General features: G+C 35.2%; 1 protein-coding gene across 11 annotated transcripts in view; it reads left to right on the top strand.

The window, feature by feature from the left end:
* AKAP9 (A-kinase anchoring protein 9) overlaps positions 1-24,123 on the top strand; it is a 154,214-nt gene that overhangs the window by 44,229 nt on the left and 85,862 nt on the right. For all 11 annotated transcript variants that reach the window (XM_072784206.1, XM_072784201.1, XM_072784202.1 and 8 more), the window contains 7 exons: positions 438-2,822; positions 6,477-6,690; positions 8,923-9,002; positions 11,658-11,796; positions 12,666-12,751; positions 18,772-18,889; positions 19,351-19,549. In XM_072784206.1, coding sequence (XP_072640307.1) covers positions 438-2,822; positions 6,477-6,690; positions 8,923-9,002; positions 11,658-11,796; positions 12,666-12,751; positions 18,772-18,889; positions 19,351-19,549 — 3,221 coding nt within the window. The remainder of the gene's footprint in view (positions 1-437; positions 2,823-6,476; positions 6,691-8,922; positions 9,003-11,657; positions 11,797-12,665; positions 12,752-18,771; positions 18,890-19,350; positions 19,550-24,123) is intronic.

Raw genomic sequence — 24,123 nt, 5'->3', positions numbered from 1 at the left:
CCACCAAACACCTTCAAGTCACTAAAATACATGGAAGGAATCTTGATTTATTTTTAAGACTTTCTTCTAGAATTATAAAGAGTACTATAGCTATTGAAAATATTAAGCTCTTAGAATATTTATCAGTTAATAAGATGAAAATGTAATGGTCTAGACATTTTAATCCTGCTAATTTTGAAATTAATACTTTTAACCATAGCAGTATAAGAATTTGTTTCTTCCAGGAAGACCAACACTGCTGTAGTGTTGGGTACACAAGTCTTATCTCATTGGCTTGGGAAAAATTAAGGGGCAAGCCTTACAGTTACTTTTTATAGAAGTATGAAGAAACCAAACAAAACCAGACTTCTCCCAGTCTTTTGGTATTGAGGTTAAGCAATGTAAGTTGCCAGGAAGTTAAAAATGCCATTTATGTTTTCATCTTTTTCTTTCTAAAGGAACAAGATAAAAAAGTAGAAAGCTCAAATAAAGAAATACAGGAAAAAGATGCAATAATTGATGAATTAAATACAAAGATTATAGAAGAAGAAAAAATAACTCTAGAGCTGACAGATAAAGTCACAGCTGCTGATAAATTACTGGAAGAATTACAAGAACAGGTTGTACAGAAGAACCAAGAGATTAAAAATATGAAATTAGAGCTGTCTAATTCCAAGCAAAAAGAAAGACAGTGTTCTGAGGAAATAAAACAGTTAATGGGGACAGTTGAAGAACTTCAGAAGAAAAATCATAAAGATAGCCAATTTGAAACTGATATTCTACAAAGAATGGAACAAGAAGCACAAAGAAAGTTAGAACAGCTCCGGGCAGAGCTGGATGAGATGTACGGGCAGCAGATAGTACAAATGAAACAGGAGTTAATAAAACAACACATGTCACAGATAGATGAACTTAAAATACAACACAAGGGAGAAATGGAGAATGCTTTAAGATCATATCCAAGTGTTACAGTGAATGAAGATCAAATAAAGTTAATGAATATGGCAATAAATGAACTGAATATAAAATTGCAAGATACTAACTCTCAAAAGGAAAAACTCAGGGGAGAGCTAGGAGTAATTTCAGGAGAAAAGTCTGTTCTACAAAGACAGCTTAAAGATCTTTTTGAAGAATTGAGCTTTTCAAGGGAACAGATTCAGAGAGCTAGACAGACAATAGCTGAACAAGAAAATAAACTCAGTGAAGCACATAAATCTCTTAGTACTGTGGAAGATTTGAAAGCTGAGATTGTTTCTGCATCTGAATACAGAAAAGAACTAGAACTAAAACATGAAGCAGAAGTTACAAATTACAAGATAAAACTTGAAATGTTAGAAAGAGAAAAGAATGCCGTACTAGACAGAATGGCTGAATCGCAAGAAGCTGAATTAGAGAGGCTGAGGACGCAGCTTCTATTTAGTCATGAAGAAGAACTTTCCAAACTAAAGGAGGATTTAGAAATTGAACATCGAATAGATATTGAGAAACTTAAAGATAACTTAGGCATTCACTACAAACAGCAGATAGATGGCTTACAGAATGAAATGAGTCAAAAGATAGAAACCATGCAATTTGAAAAAGACAGTTTGATAACTAAGCAGAATCAATTAATTTTGGAAATTTCAAAACTCAAAGATTTACAGCAGTCCCTTATGAATTCAAAATCAGAAGAAATGACTCTTCAAATCAATGAACTTCAAAAAGAAATTGAAATACTCAGGCAAGAAGAAAAGGAAAAGGGTACACTTGAACAAGAAGTTCAAGAATTACAACTTAAAACTGAATTATTGGAGAAACAAATGAAAGAAAAAGAAGATGACCTTCAAGAAAAATTTACACAACTTGAAGCAGAGAATAGCACTCTTAAAGATGAGAAGAAAGCCCTTGAAGACATGTTGAAAATGTATACTCCTGTTAACCCAGAAGAATTAATTTTCATAGACTCCATTAAGTCCAAATCCCAAGACTGTAAGTGGCAAAAAGAAATAGAGATACTTACAGAGGAAAACGAGGACCTCAAAAAACAATGTATTCAGCTAACTGAGGAGATTGAAAGGCAAAGGAACACTTTTTCATTTGCTGAAAAAAATTTTGAAGTTAACTATCAGGAGTTACAGGAGGACTATGCTTGCCTTCTCAAGGTAAAAACTGACTTAGAAGACAGCAAAAACAAACAAGAAGTAGAGTATAAGAGTAGGCTTAAAACACTTAGTGAAGAGCTTCATCATTTGCAAAGAATAAATCCAACTATACTAAAAATGAAAAGTTCAGTCTTTGATGATGACAAAACTTACATAGGAGAACCATTGGAAACTGTTGAGGTTGTGGAGAAAGATACAACAGAACTTATGGAAAAACTTGAGGTAACCAAGCGAGAAAAGTTAGAACTGTCAGAGAGACTGTCTGATCTTTCTGAACAATTAAAACAGAAACATGGTGAGATTAGTTTTCTGAGTGAAAAAGTGAAGTCTTTAAAGCAAGAGAAAGAGCAAGTTTTATTGAGGTGTAGAGAGCTCGAAATCATCATTAATCATAAAAGGACAGAAAATATAAATGTGTGTGATGATCAGTTAGACTCTTTAAAAGATGGAGTTATGACTATAACAAGCAAGGATTCTGGAGGGTCAATTTCTAAAATAAATAAAGATTGTGGTGAAGAATCAAAAATAATGGAGGAATATAAAATTCCTTTTGAAAATACGACTGTTGGAAAAGAAAGCAAGCAAGAACAGTTGTTTTTGGATCACTTGCCATTAGTGAGAAATGGATCATTGCTTGGGACAACTGAACCAAATACAAATGATAAACTTCAGTGGGAACTCAGTGTACTTAAATCAGAACAGGTATGTTTCCTTAATTATAAATGCTAAAGCATAGTGAAAATGTACATTTCATACAAAAGATGTTTTCATCCTAAAACACCAGTTAATCTTACAAGAGAATGAAAATGAACTCTAATGTATTTCTCATTTGGGCCTATCAGCTATTGTTGCTTTTATCTGTTTTCCTTAAAAACTATCACCTTTCTTTCAGGTAATTTATGTTATACTCTTCAGGAAATAAAAACATAGGAATGGTTTCACACTTTCTTTGGAAAAGCAAGAGCTTAAATTTCAAAGTTTGGTTTCAGCATCTTGTTTCATATTCATATTTTCAAAGTTCCACAACTAAAAATTAACTGAAACTTTTAGGTACTTTATAGTTATTGAGTAGTTATAATACTATATTTCCTTGAAAAAAAAATCTCAACTTAAGTCCTAGAGTTTTCTGAGTACTGTGTAAAGCTGAAGAGGGCAAAAATTATTAATTCTAACTATAACAAAACAATACGTATAATGAGTAATAATAGATACTTTTAACAGATTGTATTTGCTGGAAACTGATAGTAGAAATAACTGAAAAATTCCACTAAGTATCTTGTGCAATGCTGCTGAGTCAAACTTTGTTTTTCATTTATGCAACAGATTATTGAATTTCCAGCCAGGTATAGGAGTATAGTAGCAAGCAAGAGAAAAAAGATTCCTGCTCTCAAAGAGCAAGAATATATTCTAGTGAAGGAGGCAGACAGTAGTAGACAAGGAAACAAGTAGAGTAGTTAGAAGTAGTGATAAGTCCTCTAAAGAAAACAGAATGGGTAATGTAATAGAGAATGATGGGTAGTGGTGATGGCAGGACTAAATAGAGTGGTCAGGAAAGGTCTTTTGGAGGAATTGACATTTGAACTGAGATCTGTAAGACTAAGGGGGAGCCTACCACATGCAAATTAGAGCAATTGTGAAGACAAAGATGAGTTTAAGGAACTGAATGAAGATGTGTTTAGCTGAGTTTGAAAGCAGGAGAGCAGAAGAAAAAGTTTGAAAAAGAGAAGAGACAAGATCTTGGAGAGCCTTACAGACTTTGTACAAAGTTGAGATTTTATTCCATATATAGTAGGAAGCCTTTGGAAAGTTTTCTCTTTTTACTTCTAATAGATACAGATCGTATGATGGAGTTATATTACAATAATCCTATGTAAATTCAGATACCTTAAGTTGAAGATGAAGTTAATGTATTTAACCTGGTGAACATCAAAGCTTAACCTAGTCTACCTTAAACATGCTCAGAACATTTACATTAGCCTACAGGTGGGCAAAATCATCTAATACAAGACCTGTTTTATTTTATTTTATTTTATTTTTTTAAGACCTGTTTTATAATAAAGTGTTAAATATCTCTTGTAATTTATTGAATACTATACAGAAACTAAAAAACAGAATGCTTGAATGGTAAAAATGGTTGTAAGTTTATTGTTTGTTCATCCTTGTGATCATGTAGCTGACTGGGAGCTGTGGCTCCTTGCTGCTCCCAAGCATCATGAGAGAATCATACTGCATATTTAACCCAGGAAAAGATTAATATTAAAAATTTGAAGTATAGTTTCTACTGAGTGTGTATCACCTTTACATCATTGTAAAGTAAAAAAATCCTAAGTCAAACCATTGTAAGTTGGGGACTGTGTATCCACATTTATGATCTTATATCAAATGTAAAGATATTTTACATTTTAATAACCTAAATAGAATTTAAAAATTCAAATAGCATAACTGTTAAAGCTTTGTTAAATATCTGGAATTTTCTTCAAAAGCGTAATGTGGTTTTAATGTAATTACTCCTAAAAATGCCAGAGATCATTTAGCTTTTTAAAAAAAGACCTTGTTAGAAGAGGACCTGAATTTGAAGCTGTCAGAATGGTCAAATTTTCTAAGAATTTTGTTTTCTCTGCTAAAGGCATTTTTATTGACATTCAGATACCTTCTCCTTGAAATTAACTTATAAAGAGAGTAAAGGGAGGCAAACCTGCCAACTGTCCCTTCCCAGTTGTCAATACTAAGACAAACCGCCTTATTGGTGGAGAGGGGAGTAAAATGTGTGTGTGGAGGGGACCTCACAGAAGAAATAGAGCAATGATTTATTCAGTAGTAACACCTCAGAGCAATCTAAATATGCTTAGAAATCATACTAACTCCCCCCCAAAATACTTTACTCTCGCAGCCAAGCTAATTGGCTAATAAACATGAAAAGATACTTTCAAACCTAAAAATTGATAAAATAATAAGATAGTATTTTATACCCATCAGACTGGCAGAATGAGTCCCACAATAAAGTATGGGGAGATGAATACTCACGTATGCTGTTAATATCAGTGTAAATTAGCATAATTATATAAAAAATAATTTGATAAAATTTAATACATTTAATATACATTCCCTGTGACCCAGCAGCTACATTTCTAGGTGGTTCTCAGTATGGTCTTTGACTAGCAGTATCGGCAGCACTTCAAAACAGGGTAAAATTCAAAATTTGGGGCCCCACACCAGACCTCTTAAACCAGAAACCCTGGGGAAAGGATCCAGCAGTCGATTTTATTTTTTTTTTATTTTATTTTTTTTTTTTTTAATTTATTTATGATAGGCACACAGTGAGAGAGAGAGAGGCAGAGACACAGGCAGAGGGAGAAGCAGGCTCCATGCACCGGGAGCCCGACGTGGGATTCGATCCCGGGTCTCCAGGATCGCGCCCTGGGTCAAAGGCAGGCGCCAAACCGCTGCGCCACCCAGGGATCCCCAGCAGTCGATTTTAATAAGCATTCCTGATATCTGCTAAAGTTTGAGATCCACGCTACTAGGGAAACACTAGTGTATTTGTATAGGGACCTATCTCTAAGAATTTAGTGCAGTATTTTTGACATATCAAAAAATTAGAAATAGTCCAGTTAAACTCCAAGAAGGAAGGTGACAAATTTTCCTGCATTTATAAGTACTATGCCACATTTTAATTAATTTGTATCTACATGGTTAGACCTAGAAGTATATTGAGTGAGAAGAACAATTTGCAAAATACAGTTTGGAACCATTTATGTAAATTCTTAGAAACATGCAATATAATGTATTGTTTATAGGTATTGAAAGTGATAGTATAAGAAATGCAATGGACTTGTTGCAAATTTGTGATAATGAATGCCTCTGGGGAAGGAAGAATGGGAACATAGTGGATTAAATTTTGTTTTCTTTCTAAACCAAAAAGGTATGTAGAAAGGAAAGAAATGAGAATAAAAAGACAAAATAATTGTTATTTGTAAAAACAAAAATGAAGTAATTGTATTTGTTAATTTGGGGTATGAGTACATAAGCATTTGTTACATTATTCTTTGCATTTCTCTATATTTAAAATACTATTTTTAAACAAAAATTAAAGATGAGGCCATACTAAGCTATATGATACATCAAAGTTTACCATAAAGTTGAGATAATGACAATATTGTGCTAATTTCCTTGAAAAGATAGGTAGATGAATGTAACAAAATGAAGTGAGAAAAAAATTAGACTTATGTGAAGTTTCAAACTATAATTTCATGTATTTCCCTCTTGTAGTCAGTATATGTAAGAAATAGAAGTTATATTATTTAAAATTTTAAATCATTTAAAAATGTTCTAATGTGTACATACATTCGCTTTAAGAATGATTTAAGGCTACAGATGGAAGCTCAGCGTATATGCCTCTCTCTGGTTTATTCAACACATGTGGATCAGGTTCGTGAATATATGGAAAATGAAAAAGATAAAGCTCTTTGTAGTCTTAAGGAGGAACTTATTTCTGCCCAAGAGGAAAAGATAAAAGAACTTCAGGAAATACACCAGCAAGAGCTACAAAATATAAAAGCACAAGAAACAGGTAAATGGTTTCTAAAAAAAACCTATAAGTACTATGAAACAAGTATCACTTAGAGCCTACCTACCATTCCAGGTTTTGTCCTTGTCTTAAAATCCATTGAAGAAGGTAACTATATCCCCAGTCCTGGATTCATTTTTTTCATATAATCCTTGCACATTTTTTTTAAGTGCTTGAGAAATCTAAAATCACTGAATCATTTCCCCCCAGTAGTTAAAATCAAGTGGGAAAGCAATATAAAATAAACTTTTAGAGAGTCACCTGCATGGTTCATGGTTGAGTATCTGCCTTTGGCTCAGGCTGTGATCCCAGGGTCCTGGGATTGAGTCCGGCATCAGACTCCCTGGAAGAAGCCTGCTTCTCCCTCTGCCTATGTCTCTGCCTCTCTCTCTCTGTGTCTCTCATGAATAAAATAAAATATTTTTAAAAATAAACTCTTAGCATAGGACAGTTTCTGTAATAGAGAAAAGTCTTATACTTTCTGGAAGGATGAGTGGGATGAGGCAGCAGGTAGGAGGAGGGGGGTTGGAATTTTAGGGAAGGCTTCTGAGTTAAAGAAGTGTGAGAGATTGCCTCCATTTTGGAGAACTGAGAGTTCAAGCTATGTGAGAAAGTAGTGGGGGATAAAGCAGGAAAGATTGACAGGAGCTTGATCAGAAAAGGCTTTATATACTCTGAAGTATGTGTAAGCTTTATGCTACTGGTGATAAGACCTGTATAGAATAAATAGATCCTTAAAAAGGATTTTAAGTAGTGGGAGTAACCGTAAAATTTTTACTTTAAGATAACACTATGGGACGAGGTGGGGGAGGTGATTAGTGATGGGAAGACGAGTTAAGCAACTTTGGCAGTAATTCTGCTAACAATAATATTTATAACAGTAAAGTTTAAGAATTAAAGAGGTAGGCTATAGTCTGCAGCTAATATGAGGAGGATGGAGAGAAAAACTGAGAGTGATCCAAGTTTCTAGTTTGGGTAACTGGATTGAAGGTGACTAGTCACAAAAGAGGATGTGGAGCAAATCTGTGGGGAAAATAAATTCAGGTTGGAATATATGGAGTTAAAATTACCTATTGACTTCAAAAAAGACTTGTCTAGTAGGCAGTTAAAAATAGAAGTCTAAAACACAAGAGGGAGGTTTGGGCTCAAGATTAAGATTTGGAATCAAAAGATCATTTGAGTCCAGAGAAAAGAATGAAGTGTCCAAAGAGACTGCATAATGGGCCAAAGAACTAAGATGGCACTTTGGGAAGCAGGAACATGTAAAGACTTGAAATAGAAGGCTAGTTACAGTTAACTTTCATCTTTAATATTATTTAACCACTCAATTAGCTAGACTTCCTCTGTTCAAGGCATCTCTAGGCTTTCACCCTTGATGGATCTGCTTTTGAGAATGAGGTAGTTCATAAGTTTGTTCAGTTGCTCTGTTGAACAAGGTAGAATTTAAAGAGTGACTTAAATAAGAATATCATACTTTTCACTTCAGGAGTTCTTTGGGTTTGAATATAATAAGATTACATTAAGTGCGTGTTTTTTTTTTTTAATTGATATCCTCTTCAGATAGAATCTGTCCTGTGATTTTCAATTACAAGTTAATTGATGAGTCCACTAATGGTTGATGAAGTTAGTGAGTAATGACCAGAATTTTTTTAAAAAGATTTTATTTCTTTATTCATGAGAGAGAGAGAGAGGCAAAGACACAGGCAGAGGGAGAAGCAGACTCCCCATGGGGAGCTCAATGCAGGACTTGATCCTGGGACCCCTGAGCCAAAGGCAGATGCTCAACCATTAAGCCACCCAGGGGTCCTGACCAGCATTTTTCTTTTTTAAATGAGAGAGTACAGTAGAACAAATACTCTATACCAATAGAGTGTATAACATGTAGAAAGAGGAAATAATGATTTGTGAAATTCTTGTTCCAGTTTTCAATGGATATATAAATAGGTTATGATATATGATGTATTTTGTGTGTTGGGTACTGGGGAAAAAAATTTGTAGGTCATTGCTTTATACCAATTTGTAGGATATAAACGGAATTTTACAAACTATCTGAAAGTTAACATTGAGCAGTAGAAAATAACTTTTTTTTTTTTTTTTTTTTTTTTTTTTAGAAAATAACTTTAAAAGAAATAAAGAACTTAAAACTAATCTTACTGTAAAGGAAGCTTCCAGTTGACATAGGTTTAATACTGAAGTTCAGGAATTAAATGTTTAATACAGTATCTGTTCTGTTAGGTGGTAAAGCGAAGCCTTTACAAATGCTCATTGGAAAACTACGCAAGGCAGTGTCTGAAGAATGTTCTTATTTTACACAGGTAAGATATTAATTAAAAAGTCAAACAAGAAATGCTATACTTCAAAACTGCACTTAGAAAATATTCCTGAATTTTTAAGTTTAAAATGAGCACTTAAATGTTTCCTGATAATCTTTTGAAACAAAAGAAATTGAGGTAAATTATCTTAGCAGTAGAACAGACAAAAGCTATACCTACAACAAAAAAAGAGTAGACCAATAGAACCCCAGACAGGTCTGTTTCCTGCCCCTGCCTGCTAGGTGGTTGAGTGTATCTGATGACTTATCTGGGGAGGTTGCACAAGACCAGTTATACCAGGTATAATTGTGAAGACAGAGTGAAATAGAAGCTCTTAGACACTGCAAGTGGGGAAAGTACTACTTTGAGAAGCAGATTGGCAAGGTCCCTTTTTAAAGATGTATACATCCCGTAGTCCAAGCATTTGTGCACAACTAGATCTGTTCATGCTAGTATCTTTAAGTTGACAATGGGAAACAACTCAGATTACTATCAATAATGGTAATAAATAAATTGTATTACCTCCATTCAGTGGATCTTTATTTAGCAGTGTTTGATATCTGTACTAATATCAATAAATCTCAGAAGAAAAACATATAAAGCCTGTATTACCTCTGGGCGGAGGGAAAGGTGAATAAAATGGGTAAGCAGTACTTAAAATAGAGAGCTTCAAGTCTCTCTGTGATGTTCAATTTCTTTAAAAAAATATGGAGATAATGTTATAAAATATTACTGTTTAAGGTAGATAACTATTTTTTCTGCATATTTCAAATAGCTCAAAATTTAAAATAAATGTCCTTGATCTCTGTACTAGGCTTTTGTATTTATAAATTGAAGGGGCAGGAAGGTGGCATTCGTTGGGACAGGTAGAGCTACCTTACTGATTTTTTTTTTAAGATTTGATTTATTTGAGAGTGAGAGAGCTAGTGGGGTGGGGGGAGAATCTTGAGCAGACTCTGCACTGAGTACAGACCCCAATATGGGACCTGATCTTAAGACCCTGAGATTATGACCTGAGCCAGAACCAAGAGTTGGATGTTTAACCAACTAAGTCATCCAGGCACTCCTGATTCTGATTTTCTATAATATCGTTGAAAAAATATATTGGAAAAAAACTCAAAAAGTGAGGAATAACCATACCTAAGGCCTGTCTTCATTCAGGTACTCAGCGGTCTCCATCTGACTACCTCTGCCAGAAGGTGCAGGCATTGTCCTTTCATATCTATTACTGATAGTAAATAATGGAAAGAGGGCCCAAATCATAGTAGTTCAATTACAAACTGACATTGTATGTTCTTTCCTTTTGTTATTGTCTTTACCTGATCCCTAATCTCAATATGAAATATTAACCAGCTTGTTCTAATACAGGGGTCCTTCAGGGTTCTTCACGAAACTTGGTTTTGTCAATAATTGTTGATGTGGCCATGGATTGGCTAATTCATCTTTTTGAGTCCATTTCTTCATCTGTAGATGAGATTTCTACCAGCTTTAATGTGATAAAATTCCATCTTATCAGAACTGTGCTGAAAATTTAATAAACTCTATTAATTTACAGTATAGTTTAACTTTTAAGCAAATCTAAGAAATAGCATTAATAAATGATTTGGTTTTTAAGCCTAGAAATTGTTTCCAGTTGTGTGCAGGGCAAAGGTAAAACTTCTTTTGAGGGCTTCTGAAATGATTATGGATCATGCATTGTTTTTAAATGATGGTGGAATTGTTTGTTCAGGAGAAAAGCCAGGATAATGTGTCAAATATTTTTAGTTTGTTTGTATGTATAAAGCACAGAGTATGATCCTTGTGTTACAGAAAAATGTATGAATGTAATCTATGTCATGTATATATATATTTAAAAGATTTATTTGAGAGAGCAAGTGAGTGCATGAAGCCAGGGAAGGGGCAGAGGGAGAGGGAGAGAATCTTAGGAGACTTGCTACTGAGTGTGGAGCCCAACTTGGGGCTCCATATTCACTACCCTGGTATCATGACCTGAGCCAAAATCAAGATTGGATATTTAACCAACTGAGCCACCCAGGCGCTTCCATATAAATTTCTACAGAATTTATAGACAACTTTCTAATCACCCTTGTTTTTTTTTTTTTTTTTTTTTTTAAAATAAGCTAAATAAATAAATAAATAAATAAGCAAGCAAGCAAGCAAGCTCGCTCTATGCCCAGCATGGGGCTTGAGCTCATGACCCTGAGATCAAGAGTCATATGCTCTACCAGCTGAGCCAGCCAGGCGCCCCTAGTCATCATTTTTAACTTCTATTCTTGTCTTCTGGTGTTTTTTTGTAGTTAACGTTACAGAGATAACGTCAAGCTATAAAACGGCAGATTAAAGTACAAGCTATATTCATTATTAGAAGCAGAAAAAATAGTTTTGTGCAATTAAGATTGTCAATATTTTCCAATGTAAGAAGACTTTCATTCCTATATAAAGATTTAGACTTGACTATTCCTTTTGCAGACTGATAGGGTGTATGAAAGAGTGTTTTTACTGAATTTTCTGTGCCATTTTGTTTTTTGTTTTTTTGTTTGTTTGTTTTTTTCTGTGCCATTTTGACTGTCTTTTGCAGCTAGGAAAATGTTTAATGATTTTTCAAAGGCAGACATCAAAATTTTAATTCTGTAAAATACCTAATTTTGTTGTTAATAGACTTTTTGCAATGTCCTTGGTGAACATTATACTCCTGCTTTAAAATGTGAAGTAAATGTAGAAGAGAGAGAGAGTTCTGGTGTTCACACTTCTGAAAATCAAGAACTAGAATTGCAAGATTATAAATATGAAGTTCAAGGTAATAAAATCTGACCACATTATCTTCCTAAATTAGTTAATGGTAAACTTTTACTTTTAATCATGATTCAGTTACTTAATATCTTTTTGGATTTGTGAAATCTTATATTTAATACAGATTTTTATTTTTATAATGCAGTAATTGCAATATAAAGAACCAAAGATATCCACAGGTTTCCTTTTTTATCCTTTATTCCTCTACTCCCATATATTTCCTTGTTCATAATTTTTTCCTTTATTTTACACCATAGATCCAAACCTTTGAAAGTTATAGTATTTATTGAATACATATATGTCAATGATTTTTTTTTTTTAAAGATTCTATTTATTTATTTATTCATGAGAGACACAGAGAGAGGCAGAGACACAGGCAGAGGAAGAAGCAGACTCCATGCAGGGAGCCCGACATGGGACTCGATCCTGGGTCTCCAGGATCAGGCCCTGAGCTGAAGGCGGCTCTAAATTGCTGAGACATCCAGGCTGCTCTGATTTTTTTTTTTTTAAGTAGAAGAAGACCTAAAATTATCTTTCTTAATAAGGATCCTATGTTAGTTTATTTTTACAAATTATGATCTCAATTTTTTGGTAATTTTTTTCAGAGGTAAAATATTTTTTACCCCTGTCCATTTATATGAATATTGAACAAAATGTATACAAATTAATGAATACCAAAAGAAATTAACATATAATAATGTGAAATTGTCGAGTTATCTTTATAGAAGGTCTTTTACATCAATAAGATTGCAATTTTTGGTAACTATATGAAGTTTACTTGTAGCAGGCAATTTTCTAAAGTTATGAATAGATAAATGATACTTATTGAAAAAAACAAACTTTAACTATAAAATGAAATTATAATTATTTATCTAGATTTTCAAGAAAATATGCAAACTCTTCTCAACAAAGTAACAGAAGAATACAACAAACTCTTGGTACTTCAAACACGATTAAGTAAGGTCTGTGAAATGGAAAATGTGTTGTCATTTACTGTATTATGTGTTGTTTTGTAAGCTCCTTCATCAACCAAGAACTTCTAAAATAAGTGAAATAAGTGAACATGATCAAGATGAGAGAAAAGTGATATATTTATAGTATCAGCTAAAGGAATTTCTGCCAGTTGAATACTTATTTCCCCCTTTAGAGATTTTTGGAAATTCTAATAAACTAAAATAAATATAAAATGTCAGATTGTAAACTTGGTGAAACAGTTGTATTTAATTTTTTATATATAGCAGTTTTAAAGTCATGGGTGTGTCTGTTTTAGAGAAAAACGGAAGTAGTGTAGTTTAGAACATAGCTAATTAGCTTAACACACAGTGTTACATATGTCCAGTTTCTTTCAAGTGGTTATTTTAGAAATGTGTGCATATAAAGCTCAGTAAGAGTATAGATGGCACAGTATAATTACATCAGGAAAATAAACAGCATATATTGGCAAAGATAAGCATTGTAATCTTCATGTTGTAGAGAAGAAATCTGGAAGAATCTCTATGTCTATTTGTGATATTTTTGATGTCATTATATTGAGTGGATTTGAGATTTAACTGACAGGGAGCGAAAGTTCTATTGGTGATAAGGAATGATCTGGCTAAAATTCTCATTTGTCTTTTTCTCCCCCCCCCCCCCCATTTCTCCTTCTCCCTTCTCTCATTCCTTTTCTCTTTTTTCTTCCCTGTATAATCAAGCAAACTTTATCCTACCTTTTCTAAAACTTGTAAACTATCCTAGTATCCTGCAGATAACTTTGTAGGAGGGCAGGTGGATACAGAAAAATCCTTCATTAACTCTACATTTCCCTACAATAATTACTTTTCTATTTCCCTTTATAGCCAAAGTGTTGAACCCTATTGAGAATTCATACCATTTCCTTACCAGTTCCATACCATTTCCTTGGATTTTTTGTTTTTTTTTGCTGCCCTCACCCTGCATCCAGGGACCCTTCTTCTGTACTCATACATGGGCTTCTGAGGGCTGCTAAGAAAATTAGATGCAGATGTGGTGTGGTGACACTGCATAATCATGGTCTGATATCAGCTGGACCCTCTGAATTGCTTGACAGTTCTTTTATGTGGTCATTTATCCTCTCATAGTCCTTTCAGTAGATATTTCCCAACTTGACTACTTTCCTCAAGTCATACTCCCCTTTTTTCTTTGCAGTTCACCTTATATGATATTTCTCTGTATCAGAGCTATCAATTATAAATTATCTCAGCCTACTGCCTCCAGACCATGTTATTTCTCTCTCTCTTTTTTTTTAAGATTTTATTTATTTGTTTGAGAGAGCGAGAGCTTGCTCACACAGGGGGAGGAGGGAGAAGCAAGGCTCCCTGCTGAGCAGGGAGCCAGATATGGGACTCAATCCCAGGACCCCTGGGACCATGACCTGAACTGAAGGTAGACGCTTAACCGACTGAGCCACCCAGGTGCCCCCTATATGGATTTCTTTAAATCTGTGAATACCCTAATTTATTTTCCTTCTGTCTGAGATGTTATTCCTTTTCATAACCAAGATTATTTTATTTCCTGCTTTTGTTAGTATCCCCTTCTACCTCCTCTAAGATTGATAATTTGTCCCTTTCCTCTCTTCTGTGATTTCAGTTCCTTTGTCTATTTTCCTGTGTTTCTGTCCTTTCTCCTGTACATTCCTCATGTCTCTCTTATTTAGAACATGACTGGTCCTCAATCCCTCATCTTCCTTTGTGGTTCTCTTTCTTCCTCATTGTCCTCTTCTTTAAAAGAAAGAATAGATTATAGCCAGAAATCTCTCATCTCTTCTCTTCTACCTGTTGTAAGCAAGCTTTCAACTTCTACTTCACCAGTCTTTTTTTTTTTTTTGGCAAAAGTCAGTGGTGAATTCTCCTCCCCTCCCCCCGCCCCAAGTTTTTACTTAAATTCAAGTTAGTTAACAGCAGTGAATTCTTAATTGTCAGATTTCCTTTCTGTTTTCTTCTTTGTTTTCCTTCTTTAGAAAATGTTGCTTTTCCTATGGTAGTACACAGTTGAAACTATTAAATAGTGTAGGAAGGCTTATACTAAGTAATCCACAGTGACAGATTTGTGACTGAGTGATTTGTCATTGTGCCTCCTTCCTTGTAGGGCAGTGAGTAGGCAACAACTGGCTTTGATGAGACACACACCTCCCTTTCCCAGTGTCAGAATGTGGGAGGCTTACTCCGGAACACAAACAGCCACACCAACTTCTTTAATTCTCTCCAGAAAAAACAACAACAACAACAACAAAAAACCAAACAAACAAACAAAAAAACCCTGAATTTCACATTTTAACCCAGTAAGGTAGCTACAACCACAGAGGCATCACAGAGGTTGATTGGGATCACATGGCACTACATCACTGCCTAACCTGTTAGCTTCATCTTCTAATCCTCCTCCTCATTTTACCCCTGCTGAAATACTTAGAGTTTCCCAAACGCACCTGATCTTTCATACCCCTGAACTCTATTGCACGTTATTTTTTCTGCCTGACACTGCATATGTACCTCTAGTCTGCTTGGTGTGTTCCTACTTGTTCCTCCAGTTTGTTAAAGTGTTATTTCCTTTGTGTCCTCTTTATCTTTTAGATTTCAGAATTACTTCCTCCATTTTCTTAGCATCTGTACAAACCTTTGTTTAATGTGCTTATCTTTTAACATCATTTTAAATATTCCATGATCCCTGTTTTTTTCTCCCTGTTCCCACAGCTCCTTGTACAAACTTGCATCTGTTACTTTTCTTGTTATTTTAATTATTTGTTAGCTCTTTTCCTAGATTTTAAACCCTTCAGAATGAGGGAGGCTTCTCTTTATTTTTTTTTAAATAATAAATTTATTTTTTATTGGTGTTCAATTTGCCAACATACAGAATAACACCCAGTGCTCATCCCGTCAAGTGCCCCCCTCAGTGCCCGTCACCCATTAACCCCCATCCCCCGCCCTCCTCCCCTTCCACCACCCCTAGTTCCTTTCCCAGAGTTAGGAGTCTTTATGTTCTGTCTCCCTTTCTGATATTTCCTACCCATTTCTTCTCCCTTCCTCTATTATTTATATTCCCCAAATGAATGAGAACATATGTTTGTCCTTCTCCGATTGACTTATTTCACTCAGCATAATACCCTCCAGTTCCATCCACATTGAAGCAAATGGTGGGTATTTGTCGTTTCTAATGGCTGAGTAATATTCCATTGTATACATAAACCACATTTTTTTATCCATTCATCTTTCGATGGACACCGAGGCTCCTTCCACAGTTTGGCTATTGTGGACATTGCTTCTATAAACATCGGGGTACAAGTGTTCCGGCGTTTCATTGCATCTGCAACTTTGGGGTAAATCCCCAGCAGTGCAATTGCTGGGTTGTAGAGCAGGTCTATTTTTAACTGTTTGAGGAACCTCCACACAGTTTTCCAGAGTGGCTGCACCAGTTCACATTCCCACCAACAGTGCAGGAGGATTCTCCTTTCTCCACATCCTCTCCAACATTTGTGGTTTCCCGTCTTGTTAATTTTCCCCATTCTCACTGGTGTGAGGTGGTATCTCATTGTGGTTTTGATTTGTATTTCCCTGATGGCAAATGATGCAGAGCATTTTCTCACGTGCGTGTTGGCCATGTCTATGTCTTCCTCTGTGAGATTTCTGTTCATGTCTTTTGCCCATTTCATGATTAGATTCTTTGTTTCTTTGGTATTGAGTTTAATAAGTTCTTTTTTTTATTTTTATTTATTTTTATTTTTTTAATTTTTTTATTTATTTATGATAGTCACACACAGCGAGAGAGAGGCAGAGACACAGGCAGAGAGAGAAGCAGGCTCCATGCACCGGGAGCCCGACGTGGGATTCGATCCCGCGTCTCCAGGATTGTGCCCTGGGCCAAAGGCAGGCGCTAAACCGCTGCGCCACCCAGGGATCCCAATAAGTTCTTTATAGATCTTGGAAACTAGTCCTTTATCTGATACGTCATTTGCAAATATCTTCTCCCATTCTGTAGGCTGTCTTTTAGTTTTGTTGACTGTATCCTTTGCTGTGCAAAAGCTTCTTATCTTGATGAAGTCCCAATAGTTCATTTTTGCTTTTGTTTCTTTTGCCTTCGTGGATGTATCTTGCAAGAAGTTACTGTGGCCGAGTTCAAAAAGGGTGTTGCTTGTGTTCTCCTCTAGGATTTTTATAGAATCTTGTCTCACATTTAGATCTTTCATCCATTTTGAGTTTATCTTTGTGTATGGTGCAAGGGAGTGGTCTAGTTTCATTCTTCTGCATGTGGATGTCCAATTTTACCAGCACCATTTATTGGAGAGGCTGTCTTTCTTCCAGTGGATAGTCTTTCCTGCTTTGTCGAATATTAGTTGACCATAAAGTTGAGGGTCCACTTCTGGATTCTCTATTCTGTTCCATTGATCTATGTGTCTCTTTTTGTGCCAGTCCCACACTGTCTTGATGACCACAGCTTTGTAGTACAACCTGAAATCTGGCATTGTGATGCCCCCAGCTATGGTTTTCTTTTTTAAAATTCCCCTGGCTATTCGGGGTCTTTTCTGATTCCATACAAATCTTAAAATAATTTGTATTTCCTTTTCTTAGCATGGTGCTTTGTTGAGTGCATGGTAAAGGCTTAATAAATATTTTGTGAATGAATTAAGTGAAGGGATAGAAAGGTTAGGCTGGAAAGTGAAGAATTTACTTGATGGGCTTTATTTGCTTTGGGAAGTAAAAGGCAAGGTTCTCTGTTGAAATGTACTTAGGGGTTAGGCATGGGGTAGAGGACTTCATAAGAGGAGTAACCAAATGAAACAGCCTTCATCAGAAATAGCTTTTATTCTGTTGCTCACTTGCTTTCAGTGGTATATTTTGTTCATCTAGTATAGCAAATCCAGACTCTCCCCTTGCTTTTAAAGTACTTTGTACTCTAGATCTTTCTTATTTATGTAGCATTCTTCTCCCATCTGTATCCAAATTAAACCCCTCTCAAGAAGATCATTGTCTTCAGTAGTTATAGGATAGGCCATCCTTTCACAGCTGCTTACTATTTCTTCCTTATAGGCTTTTAGAGCTAGTCTTTGCCCAGAACTATTGAGCCCCAAATCAAGTTTGACTTACTCCATAATCACACACGTATCAGTCTTTCTGTTATTGCCCTTACAGTTTAGTGCTTCTCTAATTGTTTTCTTTTTTTTAAGAGAGAGATGTGGGGGGCAGAGGGAGAGAGAAAATCCCAGACAGGCTTCACACCCAGCACATAGCTTGATGTGGGTCTTGATCTCAAGAACCTGAGATCGTGACCTGAGCTGAAATTAAGAGTCAAACTGAGCCACCCAGGTGCCCCTCAATTGTTTAATTTTATTTCCCCCACTAGTTGATAAAAATGATACACCATTTTTTTTTTACTGATTTTATCTTAGTTTCCCTTGTCACAGTGATAGTCATGTAGTAGATGATTATTAAGCATTTGATGAATAACTAAGTTACTACACATATGCATCTGACAAATTGCTGCCTTAATTTTGATAGTAAGGAAACAATGAGATTTATCTGTTTTCATTATTTTCCTTCTGTGTAAAGAACAGCATACCAATTGTCAGTTTTCGGGAAGGTACATAGGTTATATCCAGAGATTCATAAAGTTATATTATCAAGTATTGATAAACATACAATTTACTGTATATGAGTTGAAATTCCAAAGACCAAGACCTATTGTGTGAGCTTTATACCAAAATTCTGTGCAGCTTCTGTTCTTACATTAAAACGAACTTCTTTCTGGGTATGACCAAACAATACACTTACTAATATATAATTGCAGTGCTGTGAAGGGAATGTGAATCACTGTCAGAAATGGGCAAATAAGTTGGAAGGGAAAATATTTCTATCAGAATGTTACAATTCTAAGTGTTTTTGAATAAAAAAGTCTTCATTTATAAACCTGCTTTAATACAGCTTTCAAAATGCTGAATCATATATATATGTCACTCCTTTTCTGTTATTTTCAATAGATTCAGGGACGGCAGACAGAGGATGTGAAACTTAAGTTTGCAGAAGGAAACCTACCAAAAGAGGAAACAGAGTTTTTATCAGCCTCTCAGATGACCAGTTTGCAAGACATTGACATTGGTAAATTTTGATTGTATACCACAGTATAGTGTTTTTATACCAAATGTTTAATCATTTGATTTTTTTACTTTAAAATTTGAGACAACCTAGTGATCTTGGGCATTTCATTATAATCTCTCTAGTATCGGTTTTTTCATTCTCAAAGTGGAAGGTGTGGACTATTCCTGTCTTTGATCCCCTCTCACTTGTTTGGCGATTCTTAATTGTTTTCAATTTAGAGACATAGTACCGGTAGATTTAGAGGTACTACAGACATGAAGATAGAAGAAATGATCTTGAATTACACTCAAAATTTTTTTTCATCCCTCAAAATGAGTCTAAATTGAAACTTATTACTACTAAAAAGAGATTATTTTTTCAAAGAAGAAAGAATAATGTCTCCACACACAAAAAAGCGATTGTGGTATTTCAAGAAGAAATTTGTATTGAAATGTGTATTTTCTTCTCTTCATATAACATAGATGTCAGTCATAAAAGCAAGTTATCTACTCTGCAAGATTCTGAAAAAATTAAACAACTTGAAGGACAAGTTCAAGAATTAGAAAACCTCATATCCTCTTTGCAGCAACAATTGAAAGAAACTGAAGTAAACTATGGAGCAGAGATCCATTGTTTGCAGGAAAGGCTTCAAGCTGTCAGTGAGTCCACAGTTCAGCCAAGGTATCCATCCATTTACAATTTCAACAGTATTTATAGCTCAGTAACAATCATAGCATGATTGATTTTCATTAGAAAATGTAACTTAAGCAAAGTTGCTTGAAAGAGATGGGATGTCGCATTATCAAGAAATAAGAACAGGAGATAATTCTTTGAAATGTATGAAGTAAATGTTTTTATAAACCAAAGACATGCTATTATAGAGATTTTACTTACATTTTTCTTTTATAAAGATGCTGATTAATCTGCTGGATTAAATGAGAGAGTTTGCATATATTTGTTGTTTATAGTATGCCTGGTCTTTGCTACTTTGATGTGGGCTTTTACGGCTGGACTTTCTCACTTGTTTAATAGATTCACCATGTCTAAAATAGAACTCTAGACTTTCCCCTAGAAATTTGCTCCTTCTGCAGCCATCTCTATCTGGGTGACTCTTCTTTCTTTCATACTTCACTTCCAAACTATCAAGAAATTCTGTTATCTCTGCCTCCAAAATACATCTAAACTGGACTACTTTTCACTAGTCCCTTGCCATCATCATCGCTCACCTAGTTTACTGCAACACTGATCTCCCTATTTCTACCCTAACTCTTCCACTAAAGTCTATTCTCAACATATTTCCACAACTTTGCTTTTAAAATATTAAAATTTGCTTTTAAAATTTAAGACCGATCATGTTAGTCCAGTGCTCTTCTATCCTTGTGATGCCTTACTAGGTCCTACATGATGGTTCCATTACCACTTTGACTTTATTTCTGACTGACCTGTCACTATTCTCACACCACGCATTCTTCTTGAGATCCTCAAACCATCAGTATGCTCCTGCTTCAGGGTCTTCTCGTTATTGTTTCTTCTACCTATAATGCTCTTTCTCCAGATATTTGTATGCCCAACACACTCACCTCCTTTGGGTCTTTATGCAAATATCATGTTGTCCTGAGGCCTATCCTGATGACCCTTTTAAAATAAAAGTGTCTTTAGAACTCTGTACACGGGATCCCTGGGTGGCGCAGCGGTTTGGCGCCTGCCTTTGGCCCAGGGCGCGATCCTGGAGACCCGGGATCGAATCCCACGTCGGGCTCCCGGTGCATGGAGCCTGCTTCTCCCTCTGCCTGTGTCTCTGCCTCTCTCTCTCTCTCTGTGACTATCATAAAAAAATAAATTAATTAATTAATTAATTAAAAAAAAAAAAGAACTCTGTACACTAATTTCCTTTTTTTCTGTATTAATATTATCTGATTTATATCTATTAAGCTGTATATATACAAATTAAAAAACAAGTCTATATATACATACAGACTATATATATTATATATTGTATATATATGTACAAAATAAAAACCAAGTCTATATATATATATGGGATATTCCGTGTGTATGTATGTGTGTGTATATATATATATATATATACACACACATACATACATATACCCTGTTTGTTTTATTGTCTGCCTTTTATAAAAAATTTCAGGCTTTGTAAGGTTGGAGAGTTTTTGTCCAGTTGAATCGTTGATGTATCCCAAACCTTGTAATAATTCCCTCAATGTAGTAGGTGTTCAATAAATATTTATTAAATGAATGAGAGAACACCTCATGATTTAGTTGGGAAATATGCTTTAATATTTAAACTACCTCTATAAAATGCTCAGAGATTTAATTTAACTTTGGCTGGCTCTGCTATTCTACGACTGATATCTTCATAGGCACTTATTAATGGAACCTCAAGACAAATTTTTTTAATTTATTGCAAAACTCTAAATGTCCACACTTCTTTGGAAACAGTCTGTTTCCCCTTGTTTTATTCAGGGTTTGTATGTAGGCTTTGGAATTATTCACTCAGCCTTGGCACAGCCTTACAAAGCTTTCATTTTATTTGAAATCAGTGACTCTTAAACTTGGCCATGCATCAGAAACACCAGAGATTTTTGAATACTTAAAATTAGATTACTGGATTATACATTTGGAGAGTCAGACTCAGTAGCTTTGAGATGAGCCCTGGACATTTGTACTTGTAACCAGATAATTCTGACGCAGACATTTTATGGATTAACATTTGGAAACTACTACTTTGGGTTTTCTGATTTGAAAGAAAATAGATAGCAAGAAGTCTCTAATAATCAGCTATAGTATTTCAAGTAGCCTTCCTTTACTTAGTTATGCTTTCTCTCTAAAGAATGAAGAAAAGGGAGGGAGTTTCCTAGAAATGGAGACTTACTTTGCTATTACTGGATTTGAGCTTTTGTCAGCTCACCACCCTCTCTGAGTTTCTGTAATACTCAGTGGAAGTGTGTTGACACTTTCAATGAAGTACCTTTCAATGAAGAGCATTAGTTTTCTCCCACCCTACAAAAAGAAATGTGCTGACTACCATGTTCACTCCTACTAATAGCAATGGTGATGAGTCAGAGTTATTTCTTGTGATATATATAAAATGGCTTCCCTCAAGGGACTTCAGTTTAATCATTGAAATAGTACTTACTCACAAAATAATAATTTTTAGGTAGTAGTGGTTAAGGATTGTAACATGGCAGTACAACCAAAGGGCTGGAATTTAAACGTCTATGTGGCACATTTCACTGCACATTTTTGTAATAATTTCCTACTGGAGTGATTCCAGGGGAAATGGAAATGAAGGGGTGAATATCAGATACTGAGATAAAAGGAATGTTGAGAGCAAAGTGAAGGGGAAAAACAAAGATGACCCTGTTTTCAAGCTAAAGAATATGGAGAATGATGGTATGTTAATATAAATAGAGAAGCAAGGCCAGTGGAGAGTAGGACCTTAATTATAAGAGGGGAACAGTGAGTTTGGTTTTAGCCAGACTATTTTTTGAATTTGGGATAAACCCTTTCAAATGCTATAAAACTATAGAGTGGAGTCATTGGGGACTATACCATTTTTTATTAGAGTTTGGGTGTTAATAGCTGGATAAATAATCAGGAGGGTTTTCTAAGCTATGAAAAAAAGAATCAAAACATGGAACCAAGGATCAGATAAGTATATGCAAGAAGCAATGAGGAAACAGACAAAAGTGTGAGACAGAAGAACCAGGAAAGGGCAGAAAAGAAACAAAAGGGAGATATGTTTCTACAATTATTCAATGTGAACATAGAACATCAATAGGCAGTAAACAGCAGAAGAAACTTACATGGCCAATAGAAGTTGAAGGATATGTAATCTCAAAAATAAAAACATACATGTTCTTTTTTTTTAAGATTTTATTTATTTTTATTCCTGAGAGACACAGAGGGAGGCATAGACACAGGCAGAGGGGAAAGCAGGCTCCTCACAGGGAGCCCGATGTGAAACCCGATCCCAGAACCCCAGGACCACGACCCGAACCAAAGACAGACACTCAACCGCTGAGCCATCCAGGTGTCCCAAAACAGACATGTTCTAACAAAGTTTTAAAACTCTTAAAACTGTGTTGCTGAAATTTTGAATAAATACTTAAATGATACTATTATGGGAGTAAAATTAATGTAACTTTTTGGAATATGGTATTATGTTAAATTTTTAAATATTAAACCCAACAGAAGATTTATCATACAGAAAGTCCACAGATGTGTGCAAGGTAGATTTATGAGGGTTTAGACTATACCATTATTTGTAATAGTGAACATTTGGAAACAACCAAATACCTGTCAGTAGGGAGTTAGTTATGTAAGTTATGAAATAAGTTGATAACTTTTATCTGGCAAATTTGGGACAGAATGAAAGACGAGGACAGGAGATAAAGGAGGAGGTGGGCAAGGGGGAGGTAGAGTAAAAGAAGGCAGCATGAGTACACATGAAAATAGTGAAAAATTGTATTAGCCAAAAAAATTTATAATTTGCCACTTGAATGTTTTTCCCATAGTTGCTAAATATTAATCTTACCCTATTTTTATGACTTAAGCATCATAAGAAAAAAAGTGGTTTTTTAACAAAATAATGCTTGTAAAACAATACAGAGTAAAGATATGACTACCAGAAGATATATGAGTAGATTAAAAACAAAAAAAAAAAATTTGGGGAGATGACTATATAAATTAAGAATCTGGGGATCCCTGGGTGGCTCAGCGGTTTAGTGCCTGCCTTTGGCTCAAGGCGTGATACTGGGGACCTGGGATCAAGTCCTACATGGGGGTCCCTGCATAGAGCCTGCTTCTCCCTCTGCCTGTGTCTCTGCCTCTCTCTCTCTCTCTCTGTATCTTTCATGAATAAATAAATAAAATCTTAAAAAAAAAATCTTCCTTTTCCTGCCCTGCTCCCCAGTTCCACTAGAGGTAGTCATTGTTACTTTTAACATGTGTTCATCCACATTTTTTTCCGTGTGTATAAGTAATTTTGTAATAAAAATGAGATTTTGACAAATTTTTACTCAGTTTTTTAAAAATGTTTATACCTGTAAATAGCTGCATGTCATATATTTGTAATACACTTTATAAAATGGTATAGGGCAGCCTCGGTGGCCCAGTGGTTTAGCGCCGCCTTCAGCCTGGGGTGTGATCCTGGAACCCCGGGATCAAGTCCCATGTCGGGCTCCCTGCATGGAGCCTGCTTCTCCCTCTGCCTGTGTCTCTCCCTCTCTCTG

This window comes from Canis lupus, chromosome 18 (genome assembly GCF_048164855.1).
Source record: "Canis lupus baileyi chromosome 18, mCanLup2.hap1, whole genome shotgun sequence".
Taxonomy (NCBI): domain Eukaryota; kingdom Metazoa; phylum Chordata; class Mammalia; order Carnivora; family Canidae; genus Canis; species Canis lupus.
Note: the sequence above shows the minus strand (reverse complement) of the source record. Positions and strands in the feature narration are given on the sequence as shown.